The sequence below is a fragment of the Anser cygnoides genome, chromosome 1, assembly GCF_040182565.1.
Source record: "Anser cygnoides isolate HZ-2024a breed goose chromosome 1, Taihu_goose_T2T_genome, whole genome shotgun sequence".
Classification (NCBI taxonomy): Eukaryota; Metazoa; Chordata; class Aves; order Anseriformes; family Anatidae; genus Anser; species Anser cygnoides.
In genome coordinates this window covers 11,584,378-11,611,237 of record NC_089873.1, presented here as the reverse complement: position 1 = coordinate 11,611,237, position 26,860 = coordinate 11,584,378, and the positions used below count along the sequence as shown (strand labels likewise).

Sequence of the window (26,860 nt, the reverse complement as noted above, 5' to 3'; positions counted from 1 at the left end):
CTGGATGACTTTTATAGCCAATGTATTGTCCTGTGATTGCAAGAAGTAGTCACTCAGTCATCCTACCCACAAGTTTCCAAATACAAATGATTAAAATGCCAGCCAAGCTCAAACCTACAGAAATAGTCATTGTTAATGTCAAGGGACCCATGAACTGCTACCCCAAGAGCAGGCAACAGGTAGGTGTCTGGAGCAGATGAAAGGAGCAGACTGGGCACAGGTGCAGACACGATATAATTGTTGTGACAACAGTCACAAGGGGACACAGCCTGCTGACCACATGCATGGTGTCTTCTTTTTCCCCCATAAAAATTGACCTTATAACTGAATATGGGATTCACAAAAATAAAACATGTGGCTGTTCCTACACTTACTTTACTATTAAGAAATCCAGTAAGTTTTTTAGCCTTTTAATCCTCATGAGTAAGCTGGGAATTCAGGTTGAGTCGTTCTTTCACTACATCCTTCTGTTTTCCTTTGCTCTCTGTGTTTGGCCTTGAATGTGTAATTAACCCTGCAAATAACACCTGCTTTAAAAGTGATTTAGAGATGAGCACAATAATTTGACAAACAAATATTGTTAAGAATAAAAAGGACTATGGGTAATGACACCTAAAATAGAAAAGAGCTGAGTTACTGTTATCTGGAGGTCTAAGGCAAATAAACAAAAAAAATCTGTGGCTGTGTTTAATTCCCAAGCAAGCATAAATTGCAAATTATGAAGCTCTTTGTCTCAGTTATTCATAAACAGTAACAAATAGGACAAAATACCACTGGGAGCTTATGTTTTACTATCTCTCAACACTGGTGTCATTTTGATTTTCTTTATACTGTCTTTCAGTAGGGACCAGATGTCAAAATACTTTACCACATATTACAAGCAACTGTTGTTTCCCAAAGAATAATTGCAAACTTGTTTTTTCCGATACTCAATGACATGTAGGGTATTACAGCCTCCAAAGATCAAAATGTAGACAATGTTTTAAAAAGTCTGACTTTCTGTAGGCAACTGGGATTAATGAAACTTGGTGATGGCGTGTACAACTGAGAGTAAGAATTCAACTTCTACATAGAAAATCCAGTCATGGTTTAGCCATGAAGTTGCTGAAATAACATTTATCCTTTCAGTACTAGAATATGGACTGACAGAGGTCAGGAAAGACAAATTTTTCATAGGTGTCTCTCACTAGAGATTGGCATTACTGCCAAGGTAGAATACATTCACATTCTGGGTAGCTCCCACTAGCAGTGTAAACTCCTGATTTTGCCTGAAGTGGGAGCCATGGGCACTGCAGAGTGTGACAAAAGATGAAGGCTATAACCTCGTGCTTTGGCACAAAGAGATTTCTGAAAATGTATTTGCCTGAAGAAGAGTATCAGCTGAGTAATATTGTGACAGTTTTTTCTAATAAAACAGAGGGGGAAACAAACAAACAAAACCACCAACAACAAAACAACACACTTAATGGTATTTTAGAGAATTCAGGAAAAAAGAGATTACAATATGTAACAAGTGACTATCTTGCCAAGTGTGTATATCATTTTTTTTTTTTTTTGGCACTGTTTGCCACTGTCTGTTTTTGACCTGTTATCTCCCTACCTGCTTCACCTAATGCACTTTGTATTTTTGACCTTTGGAATGTGATTTTTGTTCACTCTCTCCTTATATTAGCAGCTTCACTCAGGAAGATCAGTGAGTTTGTTGGGACCAAGAAGCGAGAGAAACAAACAAACAAACAAAAAAAACAAACATCGAGGCTTGCAGCAAGGATATTTTTACATTGCCTGTCTGCACCCTGAAGAAGGAGAGGAATGGGCTGTAACCGAAACTGTGGGCTCCTCACTGGGGCTGTCATCGGTGCTGTGCTGGCCATCTTTGGAGGAGTTCTGATACCAGTTGGAGACAACCTTATAGGCAAAGCAATAGAAAAGGTATGAAGTATTTCTTCTTTCAATCCAGATGGTTTGTGGATAGTCAGTATTTCTGAATCTTGTGTTCTGTTTCTGCTTTTTTGCTTTTGTTTTTCTTTTATTATTATTATTATTTAAAAAAAAAAAACTAGTCTTTGTAATGTAAACAATCCAAAATTTCCTAGGACTAGTTGCTGCAGAACTCTTAAAACTATATTAATTACATTACTGTATTTACTTACTTCCTCTCTTTCATGATTTACATGAGAATCTAAAATATTTTTTTCAAGATGGGTTTTTATTAATGTAATTTAGAAGTAATACATATTTTTTATTTTATTGCAATTACGATTGTTATTATTTTATTTTTTATTTTTTCATTTTCCCCCCATGATGATCCACCTATTTTTCTGCATTTTTCCCTTATTTTGGAACTCACTCAATGCACTTATGCATTCCCTACTGCACGTAAGTTAAACAAACTTATGATGCAGAATCTAGTTTTAGATTTGTGTGCATTCAGATCATGATCTGTGACTATATAATTCAAACACATCATGGTTCATGAGACTACATGATCTCATCATACACATCTCCTTGGTTCAAGGAGTGTGAAGAGTAATTGAAGCAGTGTTGTAGACCTGGCAGAAACATATCCCTCCCTCCCTCTCTCTCCCTCTCCCTCTCTCCCCTCCCTCTACCCCTCTCCCCCCTTCCTCTCCCACCCTCTCCCTCCCTCCCTCTCTCTCTCTATCCCCCTCTCTGCCCTCCCTCTTCCTCTCTCTCCCTCCCCCCTTTCCTCCTTCCCTCTCTGTCTCTCTCTGTCTTTATAATCTCATTTTGTCTTTAATTAAAAATGAGAAGTTAACTTGCTAAATCTTCAGTGAAAAGGAGTGTATAACCATGGAGTAACGGAAATACCATGGAAGCCATGGGGTATCCACATAGGAGACACAGAGTCTCCTTGGGGTCATTACATTTGACTGCCCTTAATTCATCATCTACATAATTTAAACGAGGAAGTGGAGACCTAAACAATGTTAAACTGTCTCTTGAAGCCTTGCCTAGATTCTAGCATCAATTTGTATAAAAATAAATAAATAAATAAAACCACAACTTCTGCATTTTAATTAATATCACAGTATCACAGATTTCTAGGTTGGAAGAGACCTCAAGATCATCGAGTCCAACCTCTGACCTAACACTAAGTACTCCACTAAACCATATCGCTAAGCTCTACATCTAAACGTCTTTTAAAGACCTCCAGGGATGGTGACTCCACCACCTCCCTGGGCAGCCCGTTCCAATGCTTAATAACCCTTTCGGTAAAGAAGTACTTCCTAACATCCAACCTAAAAATCCCCTGTCGCAACTTTCGCCCATTCCCCCTCGTCCTGTCACCAGGCACGTGGGAGAACAGACCAACCCCCACCTCTCTACAGCCTCCTTTAAGGTAACTGTAGAGAGCGATAAGGTCGCCCCTGAGCCTCCTCTTCTCCAGGCTGAACAAGCCCAGCTCCCTCAGCCGCTCCTCGTAAGACTTGTTCTCCAGACCCCTCACCAGCTTGGTCGCCCTTCTCTGGACTCGCTCGAGCACGTCCATGTCCTTCCTGTAGCGAGGGGCCCAAAACTGAACACAGTACTCAAGGTGCGGCCTCACCAGAGCTGAGTACAGGGGCAATATTTGTATATTTCTATTTATATATTATATTATATTCTGCATAACATTTTAATTTTGACAAAGCAGAAGAATTATTCAATTCTTAGTATTGATTGTATTTTTTCATGATATTTTCAGATTCATAGAAAATAAAAATTATTAAAAGAAACATGGGAATATCTCACTAGCTAATGTATCACTCTCCTTCCAATATTTTGAAAAAAAAAAAGTCTATATCCACAAATAATTTTAATTGATTGGCATATTGAGGAAATGGCAGTTTTTTTAGAAAACATGTATTTTTTAAATGTGTATCCCTTTATATTTAAAATTTACTTTGAGTTAATCCAGAACATTTTCTAATGCCATTCAGCGTTTTCAAAGCAAATTATACACACTAGCAATGTTATGTATTCGTCTGCTTACTTATAATAATGAACCAGTTATACAGCATGCTTTGCAAATGTCTACACATTAAATTATACCTGCATCAGTTCCTAGTGGTAAAGTTTTAGACTCTTTATAATTTTGTGCATTGTGATCATGTTTCAGATGCTTATATTTCAAGGCAGCTTGTTTGAAGTATATAAAAAGGAGAATTTGTACCAGTATTCATATGAGTAATACAAGAGTAAATTTGTATAGGTTTTATTTATTTAAGTAAAAGAATGTATTTTTTTTCCTAACCACAAATCAAACTGGATTATTTATTTTCTATTTATCATGATGATTATTCAGTGAGACCATAAGACTGTAAGACAATTCATTTTCTTAACAGATATGTCAAAGTAAACCAGCTGAAATATGTGATCAGTAGATACACAAGAGGGTCTTGAATCTACCTAATTCTTATTTATTTTTGTTGATGAAATGGCTAGCAATAAAAACAAATATTTGCTATTCATTGCAGTTATATTTAATAGAAATATATAGCTGACAGCAAAGGAAACAGGTCTGCTGAGCAGTGAATACTAAAAATGCATTTTTTTCCTGAAATATTTCACTTTTGAAATTGTCATTTTTTAAGGAAATGTTTCATTGAAACAGATCCATTTCAGTGACAGTTTTATCTAGAATTTTTCAAGAACAGAAACTGTAGGATAGAAAGAAAAACAAGCAATAAAACAAACAAAAAATAATGATGAGCAAGACTTTCTTTCAGATATGACCTGTATCGTTCATATTTCCATTTTATCTGATACAAGGCAAAGCCTGAAGTTGGGTTTAATCCACTAGGATGAAAACAAGTGTCAAAATACCAGATTTTTAATAAAAAGGAACAATTATTTGAGACATCACCTTATAAGCCAAATTATGTCTTCACATTCTGCACAATCCAAAGCCTGAAAGAGACTCCACAGTTGTTCTTCTACTTATTCTATTTCAGGGTAAATCCCAGTTCTTTACAGAAGCTGACAGTACAGCAAAACCAAATTTACATTCCTAGCTACAATGAATTTTGCTACAAAAATATTATTGCTAGATTAGAGATAAAAATACTGATTTTTTTTTTTTCCTGACTGAATATATTTAGGACACTTCATTCTATAATAAGTCAAACTGTCGTAAATTAACTTATCGTCATTTAGTCAAATCACATAATCATCAATTTTCTCTTAAGCAAGTCTGGTTGAACTTCATGGCATTTCACAATAAAGAACAGCTGTAGTATCATCAATACAATCAATAGTTCTTGCCATTCTTGTTCTGCTAGCAGCGGAAGCCTGAGCACATTTCCCTCAAGCATACATTGCTACAGGTGGCCAAACCCTATAAGCCCCATTTCATCTTTATTGCCGTCATTGAAGGATTAGCCTGAGTAAACACTGCAGGTCATACTTTCCTGGAAGACTTCTTACTGTTGTTGCAGCACAGAGAAAGCATCTGCAAATGTATATGCAATCTCAGTTGCCCTTAGATATTCGTCAGACAGTCTCAGAGTGTAGGCTGTTATCTCCTAGCAGATAGGTGCTGCTCTCCACCCTTCTCTAAAATGAAGTCCGTATAACATATAATACCAAAATGTCACCTTGTCACGTGTTCCAGTTTATTAACATACATCTGTAGTTCGACACAAAACAGATTATTGTATTTTCCAACTTGATTGCTCTTACTCACATCTCAAATAATTTTTTGGATAAGCTGTTTCAATATTCTCTCTTTCTTACTCTCTCTATTTCTGAATATTTTAAGAGGCCCTTTAAAAATCTGTCACTTGAGGAGCGCACTAAAATGACACCAGCAGCAGCAGCATCTTGGCTGGGATCCATTGAACAAGATTAGTGTTAAAATATTTCAGCTCTGGTACTATACTGGCAAAGGAGATATCCCCCTTAAAAGTTGCTTTGATTTCAGTACCAAAGGACAAAAACTGTAGTTTTCCCAAACACTGCATCTATCCACAGAGTAGGATAGATGACCTCCATTCCATGAAGGTCCTAGAGGTTTAGAAAAGTGACCTTGTTACAGTTAGGAGTGAAGCATGAACTTTTCAGAGCTCGTTACAAAAAAATATTTTGTTTGAGGCCATCAAAATGTACATTTTTACCTGACTTCACACAATTCTGTTGCACATTGTCATGTCTTATAAGCTAATATTAAAAAAAAAAAAAATAATCAAAAAGAGGAATCAATTCAAAACAACAGATCAGAAAGTTTACATCCAATATTGTTGAAAGGAGATATTTTTTACATGGTCAATTACTGCTATTTGACTTTTTCTCCCTAAGCACAATATTATTACCTTAGACAAAATTCAGTTTATTTTTTCCAGGTCTAACCATTCACAGCCATTGCTAGTTGATTCAATTACCAGAAAAATCTTTATTGCCACTTCTGTGAGAACTTCTGTTGCCTGCCTGAGAGTGTGAACTCAGGAGATTAAGAGAAGACACTTAATATATTAAATTCCCTATTAGTTGATAATAGAGAATATTTTGCCACAATACCTAAGTGCTGCACTATTTCAGTAGAGTCCTCAGGGTTAGTCTCTGTTATTTTTATAAATATAGCTATAAATTTTAGCTATTATTACATTTAGCCATCTCTCTAGATATGTTTTCTATGATTAGCCAGATTATTTCCTCTCAGCTGCTGGAGGCATAGGAAACACTTCTAATTTAAAATTGTTTCTGTGAAAGTCATATGCACCTTCTTTATCTAAACTAATGAACCTAAAGCAACCGCAACTGCTGGCTCCAAGCAGAACATTAGTGATCTGATCATATATATTCCAGCATTATCAGTGATAAGCTTGATTGGCTTCCATAATTTGTTATGACCAAGAAATCTAAAAGGACTAAAAGTTTTGATTCAACAAAGCTTGAATAGCAAGGCTAATACATAAGAGAATCATCATCACTTACAAAGTAATATGTGTCTATTCCTTAACTAACTCAGTTAATTCAGTGGGGGTGGGGGTGAAACTAGATGATATTTAAGGTCCCTTCCAAACCATTCCATGCTTCTATTACTAGGGAGCTGAAAAGTGTTTCACATTATCACTTGCAAATTATTAGTTTCCCAAATTACCCTACCTTTTGTAAAATCATAGTGGACAAAATGTGTCAGTGTTACTACGGTGACCAGTCACAGAGCAGAGTAGTATTTAGGGATGGCCTCACTAGTGATCAGACAGACAAAGCCCCAGGGCTTGTAAGTGTGAGAACATTAGTTTTATTAAATGAAGACATGATTAAGGAGAGAGCTCTAAATTTTCCTCCACTTAAACTCACTATTTGAACTCTTGAAGTATATGGCAGTGAAATACATGCCACCTCCTTTGTTGAGAAATGTTAGTAACAATAATGGCTGACTGCCAACAAAAATAATGGTCTTACTCCCTTCCTCCCCCTCCCTCTTTTGTCCTTCTGCTTCCCTTATTTTAACTGTAGTTCTCATCTGATCCTTCCCCCTACCCACAGCACTGGCAGAAAGGTAACCTGGAAAAAAAAAAAATCTTCTTAAGTCCAGAAAGCAGAAACAGCTTCCTGAGGAATGAGAGACAGCACAAAGGAAGGGAAAAGAGGTTGGGTCAGGTCAGAGGACAGAGGTAGCTGTCTTTCCCCTTTGGCTGCAAAGCTGCAGAACTGTCAGATCAGACTGGCTGTCCCCTCAAAGCTCACCCCCAGGGAGGAAAAAGCACAGAGTAGATGGTGGACTGCAAATCTACATGGTAACTCACTGTTACCTGTCTGCCCCAGTACTTCAGTCCCTGGGGACTCTTCATACAATGCCCAAGGTCCTACTTTCCCATTGGCATTTCCCAAGCATATAATAGGGACATAGTAATCATTCTTGCATAAAAGGTAAGGGAGAGTCACCCCACCTTCGTAGGTGGACAGCAAATTAGTTCTTGATTGATAAGAAAGTACATAGTACAGTACAGTAAGGTGCAGCAAGGAACAGGACATGAAAATGATCATCAATTAGCCTACAGTCTCAGTTGATAAAGGAGGGTATTCCCGGTTGTACTAAAAAGATGGTATAGACTCCTGCATGCTCTTAGATTTCCCTGCATTTTTCCGTCTCTCTTAAATACGTCTAAGGATTGTGACTCCACCATTTCCCTGGGCAGCCCATTACAATGCCTGAGCATGATTTCCATGAAAAAATTCTTTCTGCTATCCAATCTAAATCTCCCTTGGTGCAACTTGAGGGTATTGCCTCACATCCTATCACTTGTCACCTGAGAAAAGAGACAAACACCCTTCTTTCAGGTAGTGGTAGGGTGTGATAAGGTCCCTTCAGCATCCTTTTCTCCAGACTAAACAGCCCCAGTTCCCTCAGCCATGCCTCGTGTCCAGTTTTCTAGTCTTTTCACCAGCTTCATTGCTCTTCTCTGCACGTGCTTGAGCAACTCAGTATCCTTCTTGTAGTGAGGGGCCCAAAACTGAACACTGTACTCAAGGTGCAGTCTTACAGGTGCTGAATACAGGAACAACCACTTCTCTAGTCCAGCTGGCCACACTATTTGTTATACAAACCAGGATGCCGTTGGTTTTCTTGGCTACCTGGGCACACTGCTGTCTTATGTTCAGCTGGCTGTCAGCCAGAACCGCCAAGTCCTTTTCTGCCAGGCAGCTTTCCAGCCAGTCTTCCACAAGCATACACTACTGCATGGGGTTGTTATGACCCAAGTGCAGCACCCAGCATTTAGCCTTGTTGAAGGTTATGTGATTGGCCTCCACCCATTGATCCAGTCTATCCAGATTCCTCTAGATAGCCCTCCTACTCTCAAGCAGATCAACACTCCTGCCCGGCTTGGTGTCATCAGCAAATTTACTGGGGATGCACTCAATCCCTTCATCCAGATCATTGTTAAGGTATTAAACAAAACTGGCCCCAGTACTGAGCTCTGAGGGACACCACTTGTGACCAGCCATCAAGCAGATTTAACTCCATTCACAACTATTCTTTGGGCCCAGCCATCCAGCCATTTTTTTACCCAGTGAACAGTACATCCATCCAAGCCATGAGCAGCCAGTTTTTCTAGGAGAAAATGCTTTGCTAAAAGAGAAATGCTTGCTAGGAGAAATGCTTTGCTAAAGTCCAAGTAAACAACATCCACAGCCTTTTTCTCATCCACTAAGCAGGTGACCTTGTCATAGAAGAAGATCAGGTTAGTCAGATAGGCCCTGTCTTTCATAAACCCTTACTCACCTGGTTGTGCCGTACGTGCTGTGTGATGGCAATTAAGATGACCTGCTCCATGACCTTCCCTGGCATGGAGGTCAGTCTGACAGGCCTGCAATTCTCCAGATCCTCCTCCCTGCCTTTTTTTTTAGATGGGTATCACATTCACCAACTCCCATTCTTTATATCAGCCTGCTTCTCCAAGGTCCTATGAGTAATTCTCTATGAAAACACAAAAGGCGATTTCCAATTCATGGAATCTCTCTTCACAAAGGAAATGGCCTGCTCTACTTAGGATCACAGCTGGGACAGTCCTTGGCCTCTGAAGGTGTGCAAGACAAGACTGAAGAGAATTTTATCTGTCAGGTCTGAGTGCAAGCCCTCAAGCTGATAAAACATTTGCTGTGGAAAATTTCCTTCCCCTCTCACACAAATGCACACAAATTATAGCAGATATTCAGACAGCAAGCTCAGCTCTTTACACCACCAACAGCATTTGCTGCTCTACCTTACAAATAGGCTTTCATCCTGTCTGTGCTAGGAGTTCTCTAACACATTTTATTCATTTTTCATGACAGTAGTTCTTAATTGGTATTATCCTTTCTTGGATGGTGCTTGCTAAACAAACTCTAGAGGCAGAAAATTAAGTTAGAAAGAAAATCTAGCAAATCTTGCAATTTAAAATGCCTTTTCTTGCTACATAACTGTCTGGAAGATTCCAGTCTATTGCTTTCTGCATCTCTGTGAGCTATGGAAATTAACTATAATACTGCACAACTCTGCTAAAAAGCATGGTATATGTTGGACCTGGGCAGCCTAGACTTTTCTTCTTATTAAAAAACCTTTTCTAAATTTTTACCACCAGGGGAAAAAGAAAATCTATTTTCCCAAGGATTTGTGAAAATTGTATAGAAACAGGTCGGATGAAGACCAAACAAAACGCACGTTCCCCTGACAATATAGGATATGTACCTTCAGACTATCCTTTTCACTGTGAAGTCCCAAGGTAGACATTTATCATAGTACATCTGAGTGCCACGCACATAAAGCTGTTGGTTAGTCTATAATGATTCCCAATGTCCTGTCTGCTCCTTCTCCCTATTTTGTCCTCATTCTCTGACCTGGGAAACCTTCCTAAATAAATGATATTAAAAGCAGAGAGATTTCATAGAAAGTCTTAGTCTTGGTCACAAGAATTTTCTGACAAAAACCAGTCCTGCAAGAGCACTATTCACTTTCTCTGGTGGTGAAATGACTTAGTGCATAAGTAAAGATCAGAGATAGCTCCCATTTCCTCCCCTGGGATACTAGAAAATGCATGAAAATGTATGAAAATTAGTTTATGGATTCTAAAAACTTCTGGGTATGATTCAGTCATTAACAATTTTTATTCTTAGAAGTAATCCGTAAGTTTAGAGAATGGGAATTACAGTGATGACCAACCACAGCAATAGGAAAGCTTTTCTACTGGCTATGGTAGCAGTTATATCAGCTTTGTGATCACTTCTTTTAAGGGGACTCACATTTGCCGTTGCTGCACAGGAATATCAGGCTGCTTTCAAACGTTGGCCAAAATTATGTGCTGTATACCTCATAAAAGTCATCTTTTGTTGTTAATTTTTTTTTTTTTTTTTTTTTTTTTTTAGGAAGCTGTTATTGCAAATGGTACCATTGCTTTTGATAATTGGCTTGTGCCAGGAAGCTCAGTTTACAGACAGTTTTGGATCTTTCATGTGCAAAATCCAACAGAGGTGTTAGAAAATGGATCACGTCCAAAACTTGAACAAAGAGGACCTTACACGTACAGGTAACCATAGTTCCTGAATATGTGACATGTCATATCAGAATTTTTGTTAAAGCCAGAAAAAGTTCTGCTGAGTTAAAATTGTTTAAACTGATTTTGGAAAGCCCAGAATCCCATTGTAGTCAGAGTTGTCAAAAATGCCTAAATATTTGCAGCTATGCACTGCAATCACAAACATTTCTTACAGGGTTTCACGTTGGGATACCAGAACAGGTAATCAGATGTGAATCTATTTGTTCTTGTGATAAACTATTGCTCATTAGTAAGATGTTTACCGTAAAAACACACAGGCATGTTGCATTTGTTGCTGTTCAGTGTTTACCAGTCTTTTACTTAGAAAAAATTATGCCAGATACCCCCAAAACATGAGATTGTCCCATCTTACATCGCCCATGTAAGTATAACACTCATATTTATTTTAATAATATGTTTTGTTTTATTGCTCCTTTATTTATTTTATTTTGCTCCGTTTGTTTGTTTTTAATCTATAGCTTTTTCTTACTCAGATTTCCCTCTGAAAAACTTTTTTTTTTTTTTTGAAATGTATTATCTAAGGCCTAGATGCAACAGTCCATCCCTGTCCAGGAAAGTACCTAGCTGTTACTAGCAGTCTTGTTATGAAATTGCTTTCCTAAAATGATACGACATTTCTTTCTTAATGTCATTGACATGTATATGATATTTGCCAGGTAGTTTTGTATTGCTGTATCTAAACCACAGGCGCCTTAATGCCTAAAAGGTTATTAATTTATCATTGGAATATCTTGGTTCATACAGTACCTGGGAAGACACAGGAGATGGTTATGCAGGAGTCAGGAAACTCAGCAGTTGAGAAATATTGCAGAAGTTGAACTCCCACTAAACAAGCATTTTTTACTCTGGTCATGGTGGTGCATATACTCTCAGGGATAAATCTCTGCTGATAGCCTAGATAAGACTGTTCAAGAAATGATGGCTTCATTTCTTGGGGAAAAAACAAACAAAAAACAAACAAACAACAACAACAAACAGGCTCTTCTCACTGCTGCATTCATGCTCATCTAAGAAGCAAAAGATACCTTACATCCCTTGATCAGAGATATTGGGTGTACCTTAATCACTGCAATGCTGAGTCTCTTTCTCGGTTTCCCTTTGAATGTTTCATTGCTTACTACAGAGTAGAACAACTGTCCTTGAAACTGCAGTTATCCCCAAGATTCTGTTGGGAAGTGGGAAACTTTGTTTAAGCCTTTTGTTTCCAGTTAGAAGTAACGTTACTTAGAAAACAAACCTCCCAACTTCTAGATAGGTGCTCTACACATTAGTCCATTAACTAAAATGGCATGCACACAAACCACTCTTGAGAAGCCAAGATCCAGCTGCTTGTGGGGTAGGTCCCACCCTGCACTGGTTACATCTGTACCATGGAGAAAAGTGCTCTGAAATTTCTGGTCCTCCCATGCCCAGGCTGGATGATCTGATGGAGCACGATGATCCCTTCTGGAACAGAACTGGAATAAACTTTTTAGACCTACAGCATAAACTAATACAACGCTTGCTGGATGCCACCTCCGCAGGGGGGTCAGCAAGAGGATGGGTACATAAAGAGTTGAGCCAAAGCCAGAACTGTAACAGCTCAGAGGTTTGTTCCTCAGTGATCCCCTAACAGAAATATAGGCACTTACAGGCACGATGGAGAAGGGCTTTTATGTTTCTCAGTGGTGCTGAAAGACTGCTTACAAATCACCGTATTGATGTGAAATATTAATAAAGTAGCTCCCAGTATGGATTTAACCTCTAATCTCTTTTATTAGAACACAGGCCTATCACATCAAATCTTAAGGGCATTTATAAACCATTCCTGAGTCATTCCCTTCTAAGAACATGCAATCATGAAAAAGCTTAGAAAAAAATGTGATGAAACATAACTAATTCAGAAGAGAATACAAAAAGATAAAAGGTCCGTTATTGCTATTAAAAATAAAAAATAAAAATAAATCTTTGTATTTTAGTATCAAGCAAAAAAAATGCATTAGGCATTAAGCAAATGTTTGGAAAAGAAAAATATTTTACATAAAATAGATTTTTTACAAATATTCAAATGAAAAGTTTAGAACCATTTCAGTGATTTTAAAATGTAAAATATTCATCTTCAAAAGTGTCCATCAACATTTCAAAAAATTTCAGTCAGATGTGGTTATGTGTTGACTTGAAAATCAGATTTTAAAATATTCTGTGTTTTATTATTTTGTATTTCAAGGGTGCGATATTTAGCCAAAGAAAATATCACAGAAAACTCTGATGGCACAATATCCTACATGTTGCCTAATGCTGCTCGTTTTGAACCTGATATGTCTGTTGGGACAGAAAATGATACCATCACATGCCTGAACCTCGCTGTTGTTGTAAGTCAAGAAAACAAACCATAATATGCACATTTGAATGTTGAGATATTCAAAAAATAAGGGGAGAAGTAAGCATTAATAACACAGATTCTGAAGACATATTGCATTTACATTGAGGTTTCCTTATACTCCCAGGGTAATCTTAACTGTAAACGAAAATTGACTTGTTCTTGTCAATGGAAGCAAAGTCATCAGCTTGGATGGGATGTATCAAAAGCATCCTTCTAGTCAATTTTAGTGTGGGAATGAATCAAAAGGTTGTGGATGGATTCCTGTTCTACCTGAGGTACAGCATGACCAGTATAATGTGGGTTTTCTATACTCTTTTCATAATATCTTCAGTCCTGCTTTGCAGGGGAGACTGTGTTAAATCAGTGTATGCATGGCCTCACTGCTTCCATGGTGCCCCTCTGCCCCAACGCAACGGCATCACCAGAGCTCTCCAGTCCTCCTGAGACTTTAGTTCTCCTGAGGAAATCACAGGAGACTCCACCTGTACTTCACTCCAGATGTTTTCCTGTTGTCATAGGATTTGAGTGTTTGCCCTTGACCTATGTTTACAGATTTCATATTTGTATTCAGGCCTAGCTGCGTTGCTTGGGTGTCTCATACTAACACTGTGGTGTCTGCATGTGAGCTTTCAGGACTACTGTGAGAGAGAGGGTGGGTGCTAATGGCAGAGTGGAGAGATATTCAGTGTAAAGATGAAAAAAATGTCAATTGCCTCATTCATACCAGATCTATTCTGCCTATGTTCTAATTTAGGCTAGAATTTCCCTTTTAGAAAGATTTTTTTTTTTTTTCCTCCTGGACTAAGAGTCCTTCATCTCATGATATTCTTGATATTCTTCTCATGGTATTCACTAACTCTGCTCAGTTGCCACATTTTGGGCCATGTAGCTCTTTACGGATGTAAACATAGGCTCTTGCCTAGAAGCAGCCGTGTCAGGGGAAGTAAGAGCAGAGCATCCAAGCCCCGTTTTGGTGTTCAGAACAAAACTTGGATAAGTTTAAATACCCAGAGAGGCTCTGCTTATCTCACTTGACAGTATCAGTAGAGCCCATCTTTGGTATCATAACCTTGTGGTCAAAATACTCACAAGGGAATCAAGAGAGATGTTTTTCACACTTTCTTAACCCTGAGGGGATTGAACCCCCATCTCCTCTATCTCATAACCTTTCCATATCCATGCTTGCCGCTTGCTTTATGTTCAAATTCAGACAGGAATGCATGGACTAAGAGAGATTAAAAAAAAATGAGAGAGAGAGAGAACAAACAAGAGAGCAACTTTGGCTTGGTTGTTTCGACTTTCTGGCTAGCTCTGACTCTTCCACTGTCGTTACCATTGCACTGAAGACAAGGAGAGACTACAGTAAAAAGCCTAGGGTAAACACTTGCTCTGAGAGGTACTTTTTCGTTACACAAATTTACTTATCAAAATTGTTACCATTCCCTGCTTCACCACATGGGCCAACATAGATCATTTTTGCTCATTTTCCACAAGATGATCGGTGGCTTTAGGGACTTGACTTTGTGTTTTTGCCTCTGGAAAAGTTCATTACAATCATGGCTGGTAAAATACCACATCATTCTTCATTGAAATAGGAAAAGTTCATCTGTTATGTAGAATTAAAACCGTTTGGAAAGAACATGTTAGTTGCAGAAATGTATTCTTTCTGATTGAAGAAATAATGGAGATCCAGCACTCCATTGGTTTTATGCAGGATAGAATCGTACTGCTGTTAGCATAATTTTATCAATATAGCAAGTCTAAACCACAGCCAATAGGTAACAAGGCATGTATCTTTGTACTTGCATGCTTATGATGTGAGTGAGTCTGCAGTAATGAGATATGAAAAAAAGGAAAATAAAAGTTGTACAGTCCATGTTATATGCACAGAGACTTGAAGTATAAAGACATTAGCTAGTGAACTTGTAGAAACAGTGAAGATAAATTGTCTAGTTTTATATAAGTTATGCTCAGCAACTGTTTCAATAATGAGTTGTAGTTTTAATTAGAAATATAACTTACAGTGAGTAAGGTCTGGAAACAACCTTACTCCAGCTTTGCCAGAGATTTATTGGAGTTGGTCTGTATTTTTGATCTGCTCATGCAGAATTTTATGCTAAACATTAATTTTATTGCTGTTGTAGGCTGCACCTGCCCTGTATACAAATGCTTTCATACAACTACTATTAAACACTTGGATTAAATCTTCTAAGTCATACATGCTGCAGAACAGAACAGTGAAAGAAATACTATGGGGATACAAAGACCCCTTCTTAAACAAGGTCCCCTTCCCCTTGGACCCAGTTTTGGGAGTCTTCTACCCGGTAAGTGAAACCAATCAGAATGCAATATTTCAGTTATAATTCTGTGAATTAAAATCAAAACTGAAGCTGCAAGGAAGAAAAATCTGACAAAAATACCTTGGGTCAGTACTTCTAACTGTTATTCCTTCTTGTGTTTGTTACAGTATAATGGGACATATGATGGACTTTACAGAGTGTATACTGGGAAAGAAGATATAAGCAAAACAGCAATAATTGAAAGTTATAAAAACAAAAGGTATAATAGCATTGTATATATGAAAAAAATCATATTTTCAATGTTTGCATATTAAGACCTGGCTCACTGAGAGATATAGTTAAATGGAAAGTTGTCAACAATTCAAGGAAAGCTAGATCAAGCCCCATGCTGAGCAAAACCACTTCTCTGTTTCAGCTATTTGTGATTCTGTTATGAGCTTGGATTTAAGATAATTTTTTGATTCTTCAGTACAAGTAGTTAAATGTCTTCCATACTTAATTAGCTCGATCGCTTTTGCCCTAACCTAATGCATCATATAGTTTATCTGAACATATGAATTAACATCCCTGTCATATGCCTTTGCTAATGAATCATGTTTATACTGGAGCAGTGAGGATTAACACAGGTAGTGAAATGGATTACATAGTACGATATAATTCATGCAGCATGACTTTTTTTTTCTTATGTTAAAGGAATCTTTCTTACTGGGAAGGTTACTGTGATTTGGTTAACGGCACAGGTGAGCCTATTAAAGCTTTTTGAAACTTCAACATTTCTTGATATTGCAAAGGAATAATGAGGTACAACATGTATGTTAATGTTAACTTTTGGGCTTTGAGAGTTCTGTATTCTGCATATTAAATGTCTATATAAATATGAATGTATATATACTGCTGCTACTACACATGCATATATATCTAATATAATATATATTATACACTATTTAAAACACTATTTTTTATACTTATATGCACACTTCAGCTATAGAAGATGCAGAAGACAAGAAAAAAATCTGTCTGTTTCTAATAAATATCCGTATGGCATGGTATAACTAAGATTCTTTTTCTTTGGTACAATGGTTGAAAAATATTATCTTTGCCTTCCAGTAACATATATTCATTTGCACCGTTGAAGGAAAAAAAAAAAAAAACTTTTCTGTCTATTCTCATATATTTATTTTAATTCTTTTTTTTTTTTTTTTTCCCTGAGATAGGAAAAGAAATTGAGTTGGCAAGGAAGAAAGCTCTCAGACAAGTGGTAGTAGCAAGTAAAAATGGAAAAAGAAGGGAGGTAGATTGGGTTGAATTTTTGAATTTTATTTTGGAATGCATATGGAAACAGTTGAGTTGTTTAAAGATATATTTATCCACGGGGATATATTTCTTCTTGGTGACTGAAAATGTCTCTGTGAGAACACTGGAATCTGTTGAGTTGAGGCTGGCAGATATCATGGAGGAGACTTGCAGAGAGCTGCAGGCCTCCAGTGAGCAATTATCAAAACAAACATCTTCCTCCCTTCCTCCCTTCTCTATCTCTCTCTCTTTCTCTCTGCCTTTCTTTTTCTGCCTCTTTCCTTCTTCCCCTTTCTTTCTTTCCTTCTGCCTTTCTTTTTGCCTTCTTTTCTTTCTTCCTTCCTTTCTTCTTCCTTTCATTTTCTTTCTTTTTCTTACTGTTTTTTCTTTTTTTTTTTTTTCCTCCACATTATGTAGTTTTCCTTAGCATAGATCATTCTCCTTAAAAAAAGCCGTGCTCGTGACAAGTAATTTTGAAGCATTTCAAATACTTCCCAAGAATCTGAGTTTCCAAAAGGTTGTGTATCAGGAAGGATTAGTTATTTTAGTGATTAAGAAGTGATATTTTCTTAGTTTCTGGGACTTACCTTCTTTCTTATGGAGCCCCAAATCTTTTTTTTTTTTCTTCTTTTTTTTTTTTTTTTCTTTTTTTCTATCATCAGCTTTTTCTTTGTCTTCTTCCACAGCAGATGGAATGAACACACTCAGGTAACTAGACTAAGTGCTTCAATACAGTGAAAATGGGGAGAATTTCACTGTTAGTAAAGGTCATTACACAGTTTACATGAGCATTCAATGTGACTGCTCAGGAGGGAATGTGTTTAGAGAATGAGCAGGTTTAAAATGTTGTGTAAGTAAATGTGAGAATTCCTTTGTATCTTGTAAACTTTCACAGCAAAGCACGGCATGTTTTCCAAGCAACAGTAAATAACTAGATAGAAAGATTAAACAGTATTCTTGTATGGGGCTTGAAACGAGTCCGTATTTGCAAACACTCCGAGACTGCCAAGATTTACAAATAGAGTGTGTCTCTAGGAAGATCTTGGATTTTCTTTAAGGAAAAGTGCTTCTGTCAGCTGTGGGCAAGTGGCAGTATGTAATTTAGCTTTCTCTCTCTTGCCAACTAGATTGAAAGATATCACAGATGTTTTCAATTCCTTGGTTAGGGTTGCTGACTAAGAAACTAAACAGAAATTGTTGCAAGAAGTAACAAATGTACTGGTTAAAGGTTTGTTACAACACCTTGCTTGGAAAAATGGCTGAGACTCCTCTTACTTAACACTAGTTGCATGCAATACAGAAATATGCATCTGAACTGGCAAGCTGCTCTTTTCATAGCAAGTGGGAGAAAAACATCACCAAAGTGCTCTTCCTCTGACCTTCTTTGCTTGTCTACCATAAGCTCCAATTGAGCAGTCTTGGGTGGAAAAAAAAAAAAATGTTTAGTGCTGTTTATTAAATAAGTTTTGAAGTCTAAAGCTGCATTTCTTATAAGCGCTGGGTGCCATAACTCCAGGTTAACCAAGCATCTCCAGAAAGCTTTAATTTTTTAGACTACATAAACCTTGAAGCAGTGGCAACAGGTATTGGGAATCGTATTAAGCAGTAGTGGTATTTTTATCTGCTGTTTTTAATGGGCTTGATGATATGTAGATTCATGTCTGCGGAAAAAATAAAATAAAATAAAATAAAATAAATAGCTGCCATCATTTGGCTTGCCTTCAAAATCAATACAAAATCAATCCATGGAGTACCTGTCATTATGCAGTAGCTTATGTAAATATTTTCCCTACAAATGACTCATTGTGTTTACCTTGTTCACAGCTTTATGGGAAAGCACTAAGCACTGAGCTAGAAATTAAAGTACGTCTTCTAAGTGGAATTACTTTAAAGCACTTAATTTTATTCACAGATGGGGCATCATTTCCTCCATTTGTTAAGAAGGATCAGGTATTGCGCTTCTTCTCCTCTGACATTTGCAGGTACGCCGGTCCCTTCCTTTTGTGCATACGTGTGCTTCTCAAATGCTCTTTTGTTTCAGTAGGCTGCTGCAGTATCTCTGCTGGGGCTTAGGTTGCTGAGGCAGTTCCTCACAACTGCTTCACCTAAACTCAAGTAAATTTGTGAGCTGTGCTTATGATTCAGAGCTTAATTCTATCACTTTCATTTGTGTCAAGTAGCAAGTTATTTATGGTATGTTTCATTTAAGCAAGTTACAGGTGTGTAATTTAGGAATACCACTGCTTAATTTCACAGAGAGAAACACTGCTATGAGCAGTTACAGACACTGAGGTCCACAGGGTTCAAAGTCTTGAACAATTTCTAGGATCAGGACTCAGCCTCTAACCTGCTTAATTTGGTCTGAGCAGGCAATTTACCCCTCTGCAGGGGCTGTCTGGACCATCTTGGGGATTTCCGCATAACATCATCTATGCAGAACAGGATTTACTGTCAGCCACTAGATGTTCAAAATTGTTTTCCCACAGGATTTTTTTTACATAGTTTATTTTTATGTATTTACAAACAAACCAACCTGCTTAATTCATCCCATACTGATGGCTTTTCAGCCTGCTTCTTCTGCTGTGGTTATCCAGTGTCCCTGAGTTCTCCAGTGAGATAGCTGAAAGCAACATTAAGAGATTTAAAGGGCATCAGAGTGTATTTACTTTGGGAGGTTCGATCCCAGTATTTATTTTGCTGCCTGGAAACAGCTGCTTCTTTTAACTAGGGTTAAAGTGGACCATTTGCTTTGCAGATTGTTTGTTTTCAAAGATCAGTGTTTTTACATGAAGTTAGAGTTCTTTTTCTTGTGAAGCAATTGTATCCCCAAACTGGACAATGTTTCATAACTTATGGAAAAGGGAACTCTACATAGTGGAGAAAAAATAAATTTGAATCAACTGGACAAAGTTTGAGAGATTCCTCAGGCCATCTAATTCTCACAATTAATGAACAATGAAGGGCAATAACAACCTCCGAAACGTCTCAGATGAAACAAGGTCATAGAAAATGGTTCTGACCATGTTGCAAGACCCAGAACCCTTCTTTTGATCGGCTGCAATACAAATTGTTGCTGCCTTGGTTACATTACTTCATACCAACCTTATTTCTTTATCAGTTGATATTGTATCATCAAAAAAAAAAAAAAAAAAAAAGTGGTAAGCTTGAAGTGGTATTCTAAAGCTCGAAGTGGTATTCTGATTCACATGCAATGGAATAAGGTTATAATAAATATGTCATTTGCACCATAAAGCTTAAATCGGTATCATCAAGTCAGTAAAGACTGTAACCGTATCCACTGATTTTGGTAAGTATCTCTACAGTAGTAAAATGAATTGCAAACATTTCATAATAACAGTTGCTGTAGAAGTGTGTAGAAAAGACCTCTTACTAGTTTACACATTTAGTTTATATTGTTTATTGGTATTAGTATTTTTTTCTGCCTTTTTTGTGTTTTGCTGTGCTCACCTCTGAGCTTGTACATCCCTTTGTGAAAGCACAGAATTGCCTGTGTTACAGGGGAAGGCCCATACAAACTGCTGGGCATGGGCTCTCTGAAGTACTTTTCTTTCAAGAGACAGTCAGAGGATCCTTGAGGAATAAGGCCATGAATTCAGATTTTCAACCTAAGTGACTAAAACATATTTCTCCTCTTTTATATTCAGATCGATCTATGGAGTCTTCCAGGGCAAACAGAATGTGAAGGGAATCCCACTTTACCGTTTCACAGTTCCTCGTGAAGCGTTCGCATCACCAGTTGAAGTTGGAGATAACTACTGCTTCTGTACAGAGGAGGTCATATCCCAGAACTGCACACAAGCTGGAGTCCTAGATATTAGTGCCTGCAAAGGAGGTATAGCGGGGGCATGGTACTGCCAAAGAAGCCATCTAACTGGGGAGAAAGCACGTGTCCTGTAGCTGAGGTGTTGCTCTAGGATCCAGGGCATTAGTGTTTGTCTGCAAATTCTTCCACAGACTGCCTGTGAGAGCTTTCCCTTTTCCGTAGCCTCATTTCCCCCAAATGAGAGCTATAATATTTCTGTATTTTGAATGTCATTATGAAGAAGAAAATCACGATGCTATAGATTGTGTACTGAAATTGCAGGAATGCACATGTAGAAAGGAAAGGAGGGGGATTCTATAGGTACTGTTTAAAGCCAGAAATAGTTACAGTCCTTGTATTTGTGATGGTTCACACCCACAATGTATGTGCATGTGTTTGTGTGTGTGTCTACGCAGCTATATACATATACAGAGACTGAGAGACACCAGTTACTTAACTTAACATCAGTACAATAAAATGCACTCCCAGCTCCACAATGTAGACACAAACAAAATTTGTAAATACAACTTATTTCACCAGGCAAATTCTCCTGACAGTAAGATCTCAGAAATTCTCAATTTATTTTAAGTTGGAATGAGGGGAGCTATTGACACTTTTTTTCAAGATTGTTTGTGTTTGTATAAAAAATTATGTTTGCATAGAAAATGGATTTAGAAGGTGAGCACTGAAACAAGGTTTAATGATTCAAATGCTTTTTTTCTTTTTTTCTTTTTCAAATAGGAAGACCCGTGTATATCTCTCTTCCGCATTTTCTTCATGCAAGTGAATCTATACTGAATGATGTTGAAGGCCTGAGCCCAAATGAGAAGGAACATGAGACATTTCTAGATGTAGAGCCTGTAAGTCCAAATATTTAATAAAATTAAATAGTAACTCAGTAAACTTGCGATGTTTAAATTTAATTGCAGTAAAGTAGGTCTTTTACCAGAGGGATGAGCAGAGGACGCAATATTTTTATGCTTGCTTTTTAAGATCTGCTCACAAAGGTGTTAAGCTTTTAGCAGGGGAAATTTAGAGCAGAACTTTGTCTTATTCTGACCTTCAAAGTTGGAAAATAAGCTTTGATTTTTTCCTCATTGGGAATACATCATGAAATAGATTCCACAAAGCTTTGAAGTATGCTATAACTTACCTATGGCTTTCAAGTACTTTCTGAAAATTCTTTTCTACGAGATGTCTTCTGTTTCTTCTATACTTATTTTTCATTTTCCATTGTTAATATTTTGTGTATAATTACTATCTCAATTGAATTAAAATAAATAAATATAGGTTATTTCCAAGAAAATTGTTGAAAGTCTAAAGCCCAATCACTTGCCTGGCTTTAGAACAGAAGTAATATAGTCTTTATGACTCTGTCCAATAGAGCTCCTAAAAGAATGAATTTATGATAGCTCTGATTTTGTTTGCCTTCAATTTTACATTTACTTCTGTTCTAGTGATTCAGATTAAGATAAACATTCTTAAGTGTGTTAACCAGAATCTTCTGAAGTATATAGTGAATTCCAAAGTTTCAAAATTTTATTTTCTCTGAATTTAGATGAAAAGACAAAATTCAGGATTTTTCAGCAAAATATTTTTTCTCATATAATTTAAAAATGAAGCCACATAACTTCAATGAGATCTAAAGTCAAGTCTCATTTGAAATAGAGATATAAACCTAAGTTTCCTAAATCCGAGGTGAAAAGGAGACAAAAAAACAAATAATCTGACCTTTGTTTTGATATTTGTTCTGATAAGAAATGTTTGTTTTCTGCCCTATGCCAATTAAACTTACCCCTCTCATTAAAATAGAACTTTTAGTCAATTTCTGATGAAAGAAAAAAGCTAAAATATACTTTTATATAGAACATATAAATATGACTGGTATAACAATTTTCACTATTATTGTTGCCTTCATTATAAATTTGTAAATTACAAAAGTGACTAAGGTAAAACAATAAAATCATTACTTCTATGAGAACAAAGAGACCCTTAGAAACATTCAAAATTCATAAAAATGTAGCTCTTCAAAACATAAAAAGAAAAATAAACCTGAAGTTCCTTTCCCTTTTTTTTTTTTTTTTAACACAGACTGTATTCTAAGCTCATGCAATCAATTCAAAATTTAAATTAATGATTTTTTTTTTCATGTTTTAGACCACTGGTTTTACACTACAGTTTGCCAAAAGGCTGCAAGTAAACCTCCTTGTGAAACCTGCAAAAAAAATTGAGTAAGTGTTTCATTGTTTTGTTTTTAAACACTTTTTTTTTTTTTTTCCAGAGGTCTTCCTGGTCTAAAAGAGTGTTGGTAAAAAAGGGAAAAGAACAAATGAAAATACTTGACTAAAGTCTCTTCCTCTCTCTTGCAAAAATTTCAGTCGTGACTTTCCAGAGAATATTAATTTCAGTGAAAGAGCAAGCCTTCTTGTGCAAGGCACTGCCCAACAATTTTAGCACACATTTGATTTCCCCACAACAGCTTACAGTGCAACACGTTCTTAAAAATAACATTGTTACAAAACCCAAATGGAGGCCATAAGGATGAAATAGAAGGGATAATATATTTTCTGCAATAAATCCAATGAGAGAGGTAATTTATGTGTTCCCTGTTACTGGATGGAATTTATGAGAAAGGTTAAGGTTTATCTCACTATTTCTCTTCTCTTCATTGGACCAAATTCACATGTACAGCTCCTGTACACTGGGTACGGGTGAACACCACATACATTTTCAGACCCTCTCTTCAACACTTGTCTGCGTCCAGCCCTTCTTTGTTCTGACTACCTCTACATGGAAGACTAGACAGAAAGAGATAATTACCTGATTGGTGAAATGGCTGTTCTTAATTGTAGGCTTTTTTTTTTTTTTTTTTTTTGATCCAAATCTACCAAAAGGTACTTCCAGAAGACAGAACTGTTAGTGCAGATGGAAAATTGTTAAGTAGAGACTGGCTTTATGCACAAAACTGAAGGTAACATGCTGTAATTTTTCTTCTTCTTCTCATTTCAGAGCTTTATCAAAAGTTCAAAAACCTTATATCTTCCCCATTCTTTGGCTAAATGAGGTTAGTATACTTTCTGCCTATTAATCTTCACTGTTAAAAAAATACACACGCACAAAATGACTTAACTTTTTGTGTCTTAATACCCCGAAATTGAACAAATAAGCTCATGTTATGATGTGCACATGACAAGCATGTAAGTAAGTGAGGTCTTGTATGCTTAATGTTCACTGACTTTTTTCTTGCACTGTTTCAGTCTGCTGTTATTGGGGATACAAAAGCAGAAATGTTCAGAAAAAAAGTCTCTGGTCGGGTCCAGATGCTGAGTCTGCTGCAGATGGTGTTGATCATTGCAGGTTCTGTGGTGTTCCTCGCATTCCTGGGTTCTTATTTCATATGCAGATCAAAGAAATTAAAATAAGTAAGTAAACATTAATGGCTCAGTCCTCACCAGTAACTTCTTAAGGTTTAAGTTGTTCAGAATCATTACATATTTAGTTATTGTTATTTTTCAAGTGCTAGTAAAGTTCAGCAGTTATTATGTCAGTTCTGTTGAAAATCGTCTAGATAGCTGTTGTTTTCAAATTCTCTTCCCAGCCTTAATCCTTCAGGATACTCTTAACATACCAGGGAGGGTATTGGGATCTATCTCCAGAAGACCAGCAATTTTTTATTTTTTTTTTCAAATAAACAACGTAATAATTGTGACTTAATGAAAACAGACATTTTATCCAAAACTGTTAGAACACTTCAGAAGTGTACTCTAATACTTCTTTGGGACAGAGGCCACTCAGCTGCAGATTTCTGCACTTTTCCAGGACATAGCCCTGTTTTGAGGTTCAGAGAATTCACTGTAAATGACATTTCTTATTAAGAGTGTTGGATAGGCTTTCCCACTTTTTTCTCTCAGTCTTGCATCACTATCACATTAGTCAAAACACATCCTGTACACAGCTAGCCTACTAAGGCAAAATACAGTCCTGTCATGGATAGAATAACCAAGTGGTGAATTAATGACATCTAGGGAAACAAGCAGAGATGTAAATGTTATAGTGAAAATATCATGCTGTAGTAAAAATCTGCTTTTAACAAGATGACTTACCTCATAACATGCTGAATTCTGATTTTATTTCAATACAGGTAGCAAAAGACTTCAGATGTAGACAGTGTTTAACTGATGTTTCAGCCAAGCACCATGTTAAAATTTGGTGACAAAAGGTATGATTCAATGCACAGTCAGCCCACGTGCTATGGAATTCAGTGTGCTTTTCCATTTTGAGAAGACCAATTCACTCACCCAAATAAGTTGATGTTTCCAGAGGCCCACACGTATGACATCACTAGAGTGGCCACTGTGGAAATTATTCTTGCAAATAACTGATTACATGAACCTTGTTACAAATTTTAAAAGACATTCAAACAGACTGAAGTTGACATGTAGCTGGAATTTAGTCCACTTTCTGCTATATATGCAACTTGCTACTTTTTTTTTTTTTTTTCTTCTGGGAACTGCAAGACAATTGAAAACCCTTTGCTGATGTTCTAGCTTGGAGCACAGGCTTGGGAATGACAACGTCTATGAGCTCAAGCCATACTCTAGATACTCTCATTGCAAAGTTTCTTTCTGTTCCTTCAAGGAATGGAAACTGCTGCAGTAGAACTGCTCTCTGTCCTCTATTCAGGGATGCGAATTGTGTTGAATGTGAAGTGTATTATGTAAAGTTACTAACTGTAATACATGAAGTTAATAAATAACTTACTAAAATATATGGTTCATACATTTTATGCAGAGATGGCCCATACACACACCACAGTCATTCATATGTTGATGGCACTAATCAACATTTGACTCTACAGTTGTTTAGTAAGCTGAGCTACTCGCTAACTCCCAGCCTCCATTGCTCTTTGTATTGCCTCCTGTGTGCTTCCCTTTCTGGCTCTTGCTCAAATATCAGTCTCTGCTCTGCCTTAGCTCCACTTCACCTAAGGCCTCCCTTAGGGCATGTTCTAATATACCATCTTTAAGACTGAGTGAAAATATTTCAGAACATTTTGGACACAGGAAATACTAAGATAATGGTCAAACATCAGAGGGTTCTACCTTCTTGATATGGAAGAACATAAATTAAAACAGGTAGCCCCAATTCTTCTCTGATAAGCCATCTGCCACAAGGAAATATGTGCAATCGTGTGGTTAATGAAGTGCATTAACCTTGCTGATGCCTGTAGACAGGTAGCTAACATTTCCATCTGTGTAAATGGTTTACTTTTTCACTTAATCTGAATGCCATATCTTAGAAATGAGAGTAAATGGGACAGATATCGAATGTCATGGGGTCTCTCCTTTCTCATGGACTCACTGAATTCAGAACAATAGCCAAAGTTCAGCATTTTATAAAACTTCCCCTTGGATCTTTTTTCCCCTCAAGAGCTGAAAAAAAAAAAAAATGGAAAATCAAACACAGGTCAGCTTCTCATTGCCTGGTGTTTGGAAAAAGTGTTATAATGGACTTTAAACCAGAAAGGTTTAACTTGCTAGCAAATCTTTGGTCAGGTATCTTTAGCAAGCTGTTTTCACCCTTTGGAAAGAAAGGGAAAAAACGCAAAGACTAAAATGATGTTGTCTTAATCCCTAGTGTTTAATGTTCCTTGTGTAACTATCATTTTACATCAGCGCTGATGAATTACAAAAATCCCCAAAGACTATTCTTGGAGGGAAGTTCTATGTGGTACATTGCTAGTCTTTTTCCAGCCATGGGTTGGAACTCTAAAGTAACGGCGGGAGATGTGAAGGAAGCATGACACTCAAGGGAAGTTCTGATCACACTCAGAAAGCTGATTTCTCTTACAATTGAATTTTGCATTGTGCTTGCTAATCGATGGAAAAAAAAACACACAAACAAACAAACAAAAAAAAACACTTTTTCTCTTTGCTACATTATTGCTGATGTCATTTTGTAATGCCCTGTTCCCACATTAGCATGGGGACAGTTTGACACAACCGAAGGCATCCCTAGAGTCCTATGGACTGGTCAAAAA

General features: G+C 37.1%; 1 protein-coding gene across 7 annotated transcripts in view; it reads left to right on the top strand.

The window, feature by feature from the left end:
* Window positions 1-26,281, top strand: part of CD36 (CD36 molecule (CD36 blood group)) — a 37,591-nt gene extending 11,310 nt beyond the window's left edge. For 4 of the 7 annotated variants that reach the window (XM_013180470.3, XM_013180466.3, XM_066983962.1 and 1 more), the window contains exons 2-14: window positions 1,673-1,932; window positions 10,852-11,012; window positions 13,249-13,393; window positions 15,549-15,728; window positions 15,872-15,963; window positions 16,398-16,444; window positions 18,910-18,979; window positions 20,663-20,850; window positions 21,562-21,680; window positions 22,978-23,051; window positions 23,830-23,884; window positions 24,078-24,242; window positions 24,962-26,281. In XM_013180470.3, coding sequence (XP_013035924.1) covers window positions 1,813-1,932; window positions 10,852-11,012; window positions 13,249-13,393; window positions 15,549-15,728; window positions 15,872-15,963; window positions 16,398-16,444; window positions 18,910-18,979; window positions 20,663-20,850; window positions 21,562-21,680; window positions 22,978-23,051; window positions 23,830-23,884; window positions 24,078-24,242 — 1,416 coding nt within the window. In that variant the 5' untranslated portion in view covers window positions 1,673-1,812 and the 3' untranslated portion in view covers window positions 24,962-26,281. Of the gene's footprint in view, window positions 1-1,672; window positions 1,933-10,851; window positions 11,013-13,248; window positions 13,394-15,548; window positions 15,729-15,871; window positions 15,964-16,397; window positions 16,445-18,909; window positions 18,980-20,662; window positions 20,851-21,561; window positions 21,681-22,977; window positions 23,052-23,829; window positions 23,885-24,077; window positions 24,247-24,961 lie in introns of all 7 variants that reach the window. The other 3 variants (XM_013180469.3, XM_013180467.3, XM_013180465.3) reach the window with 2 other exon arrangements.
* The last annotated feature ends 579 nt before the right edge of the window (window positions 26,282-26,860 follow it).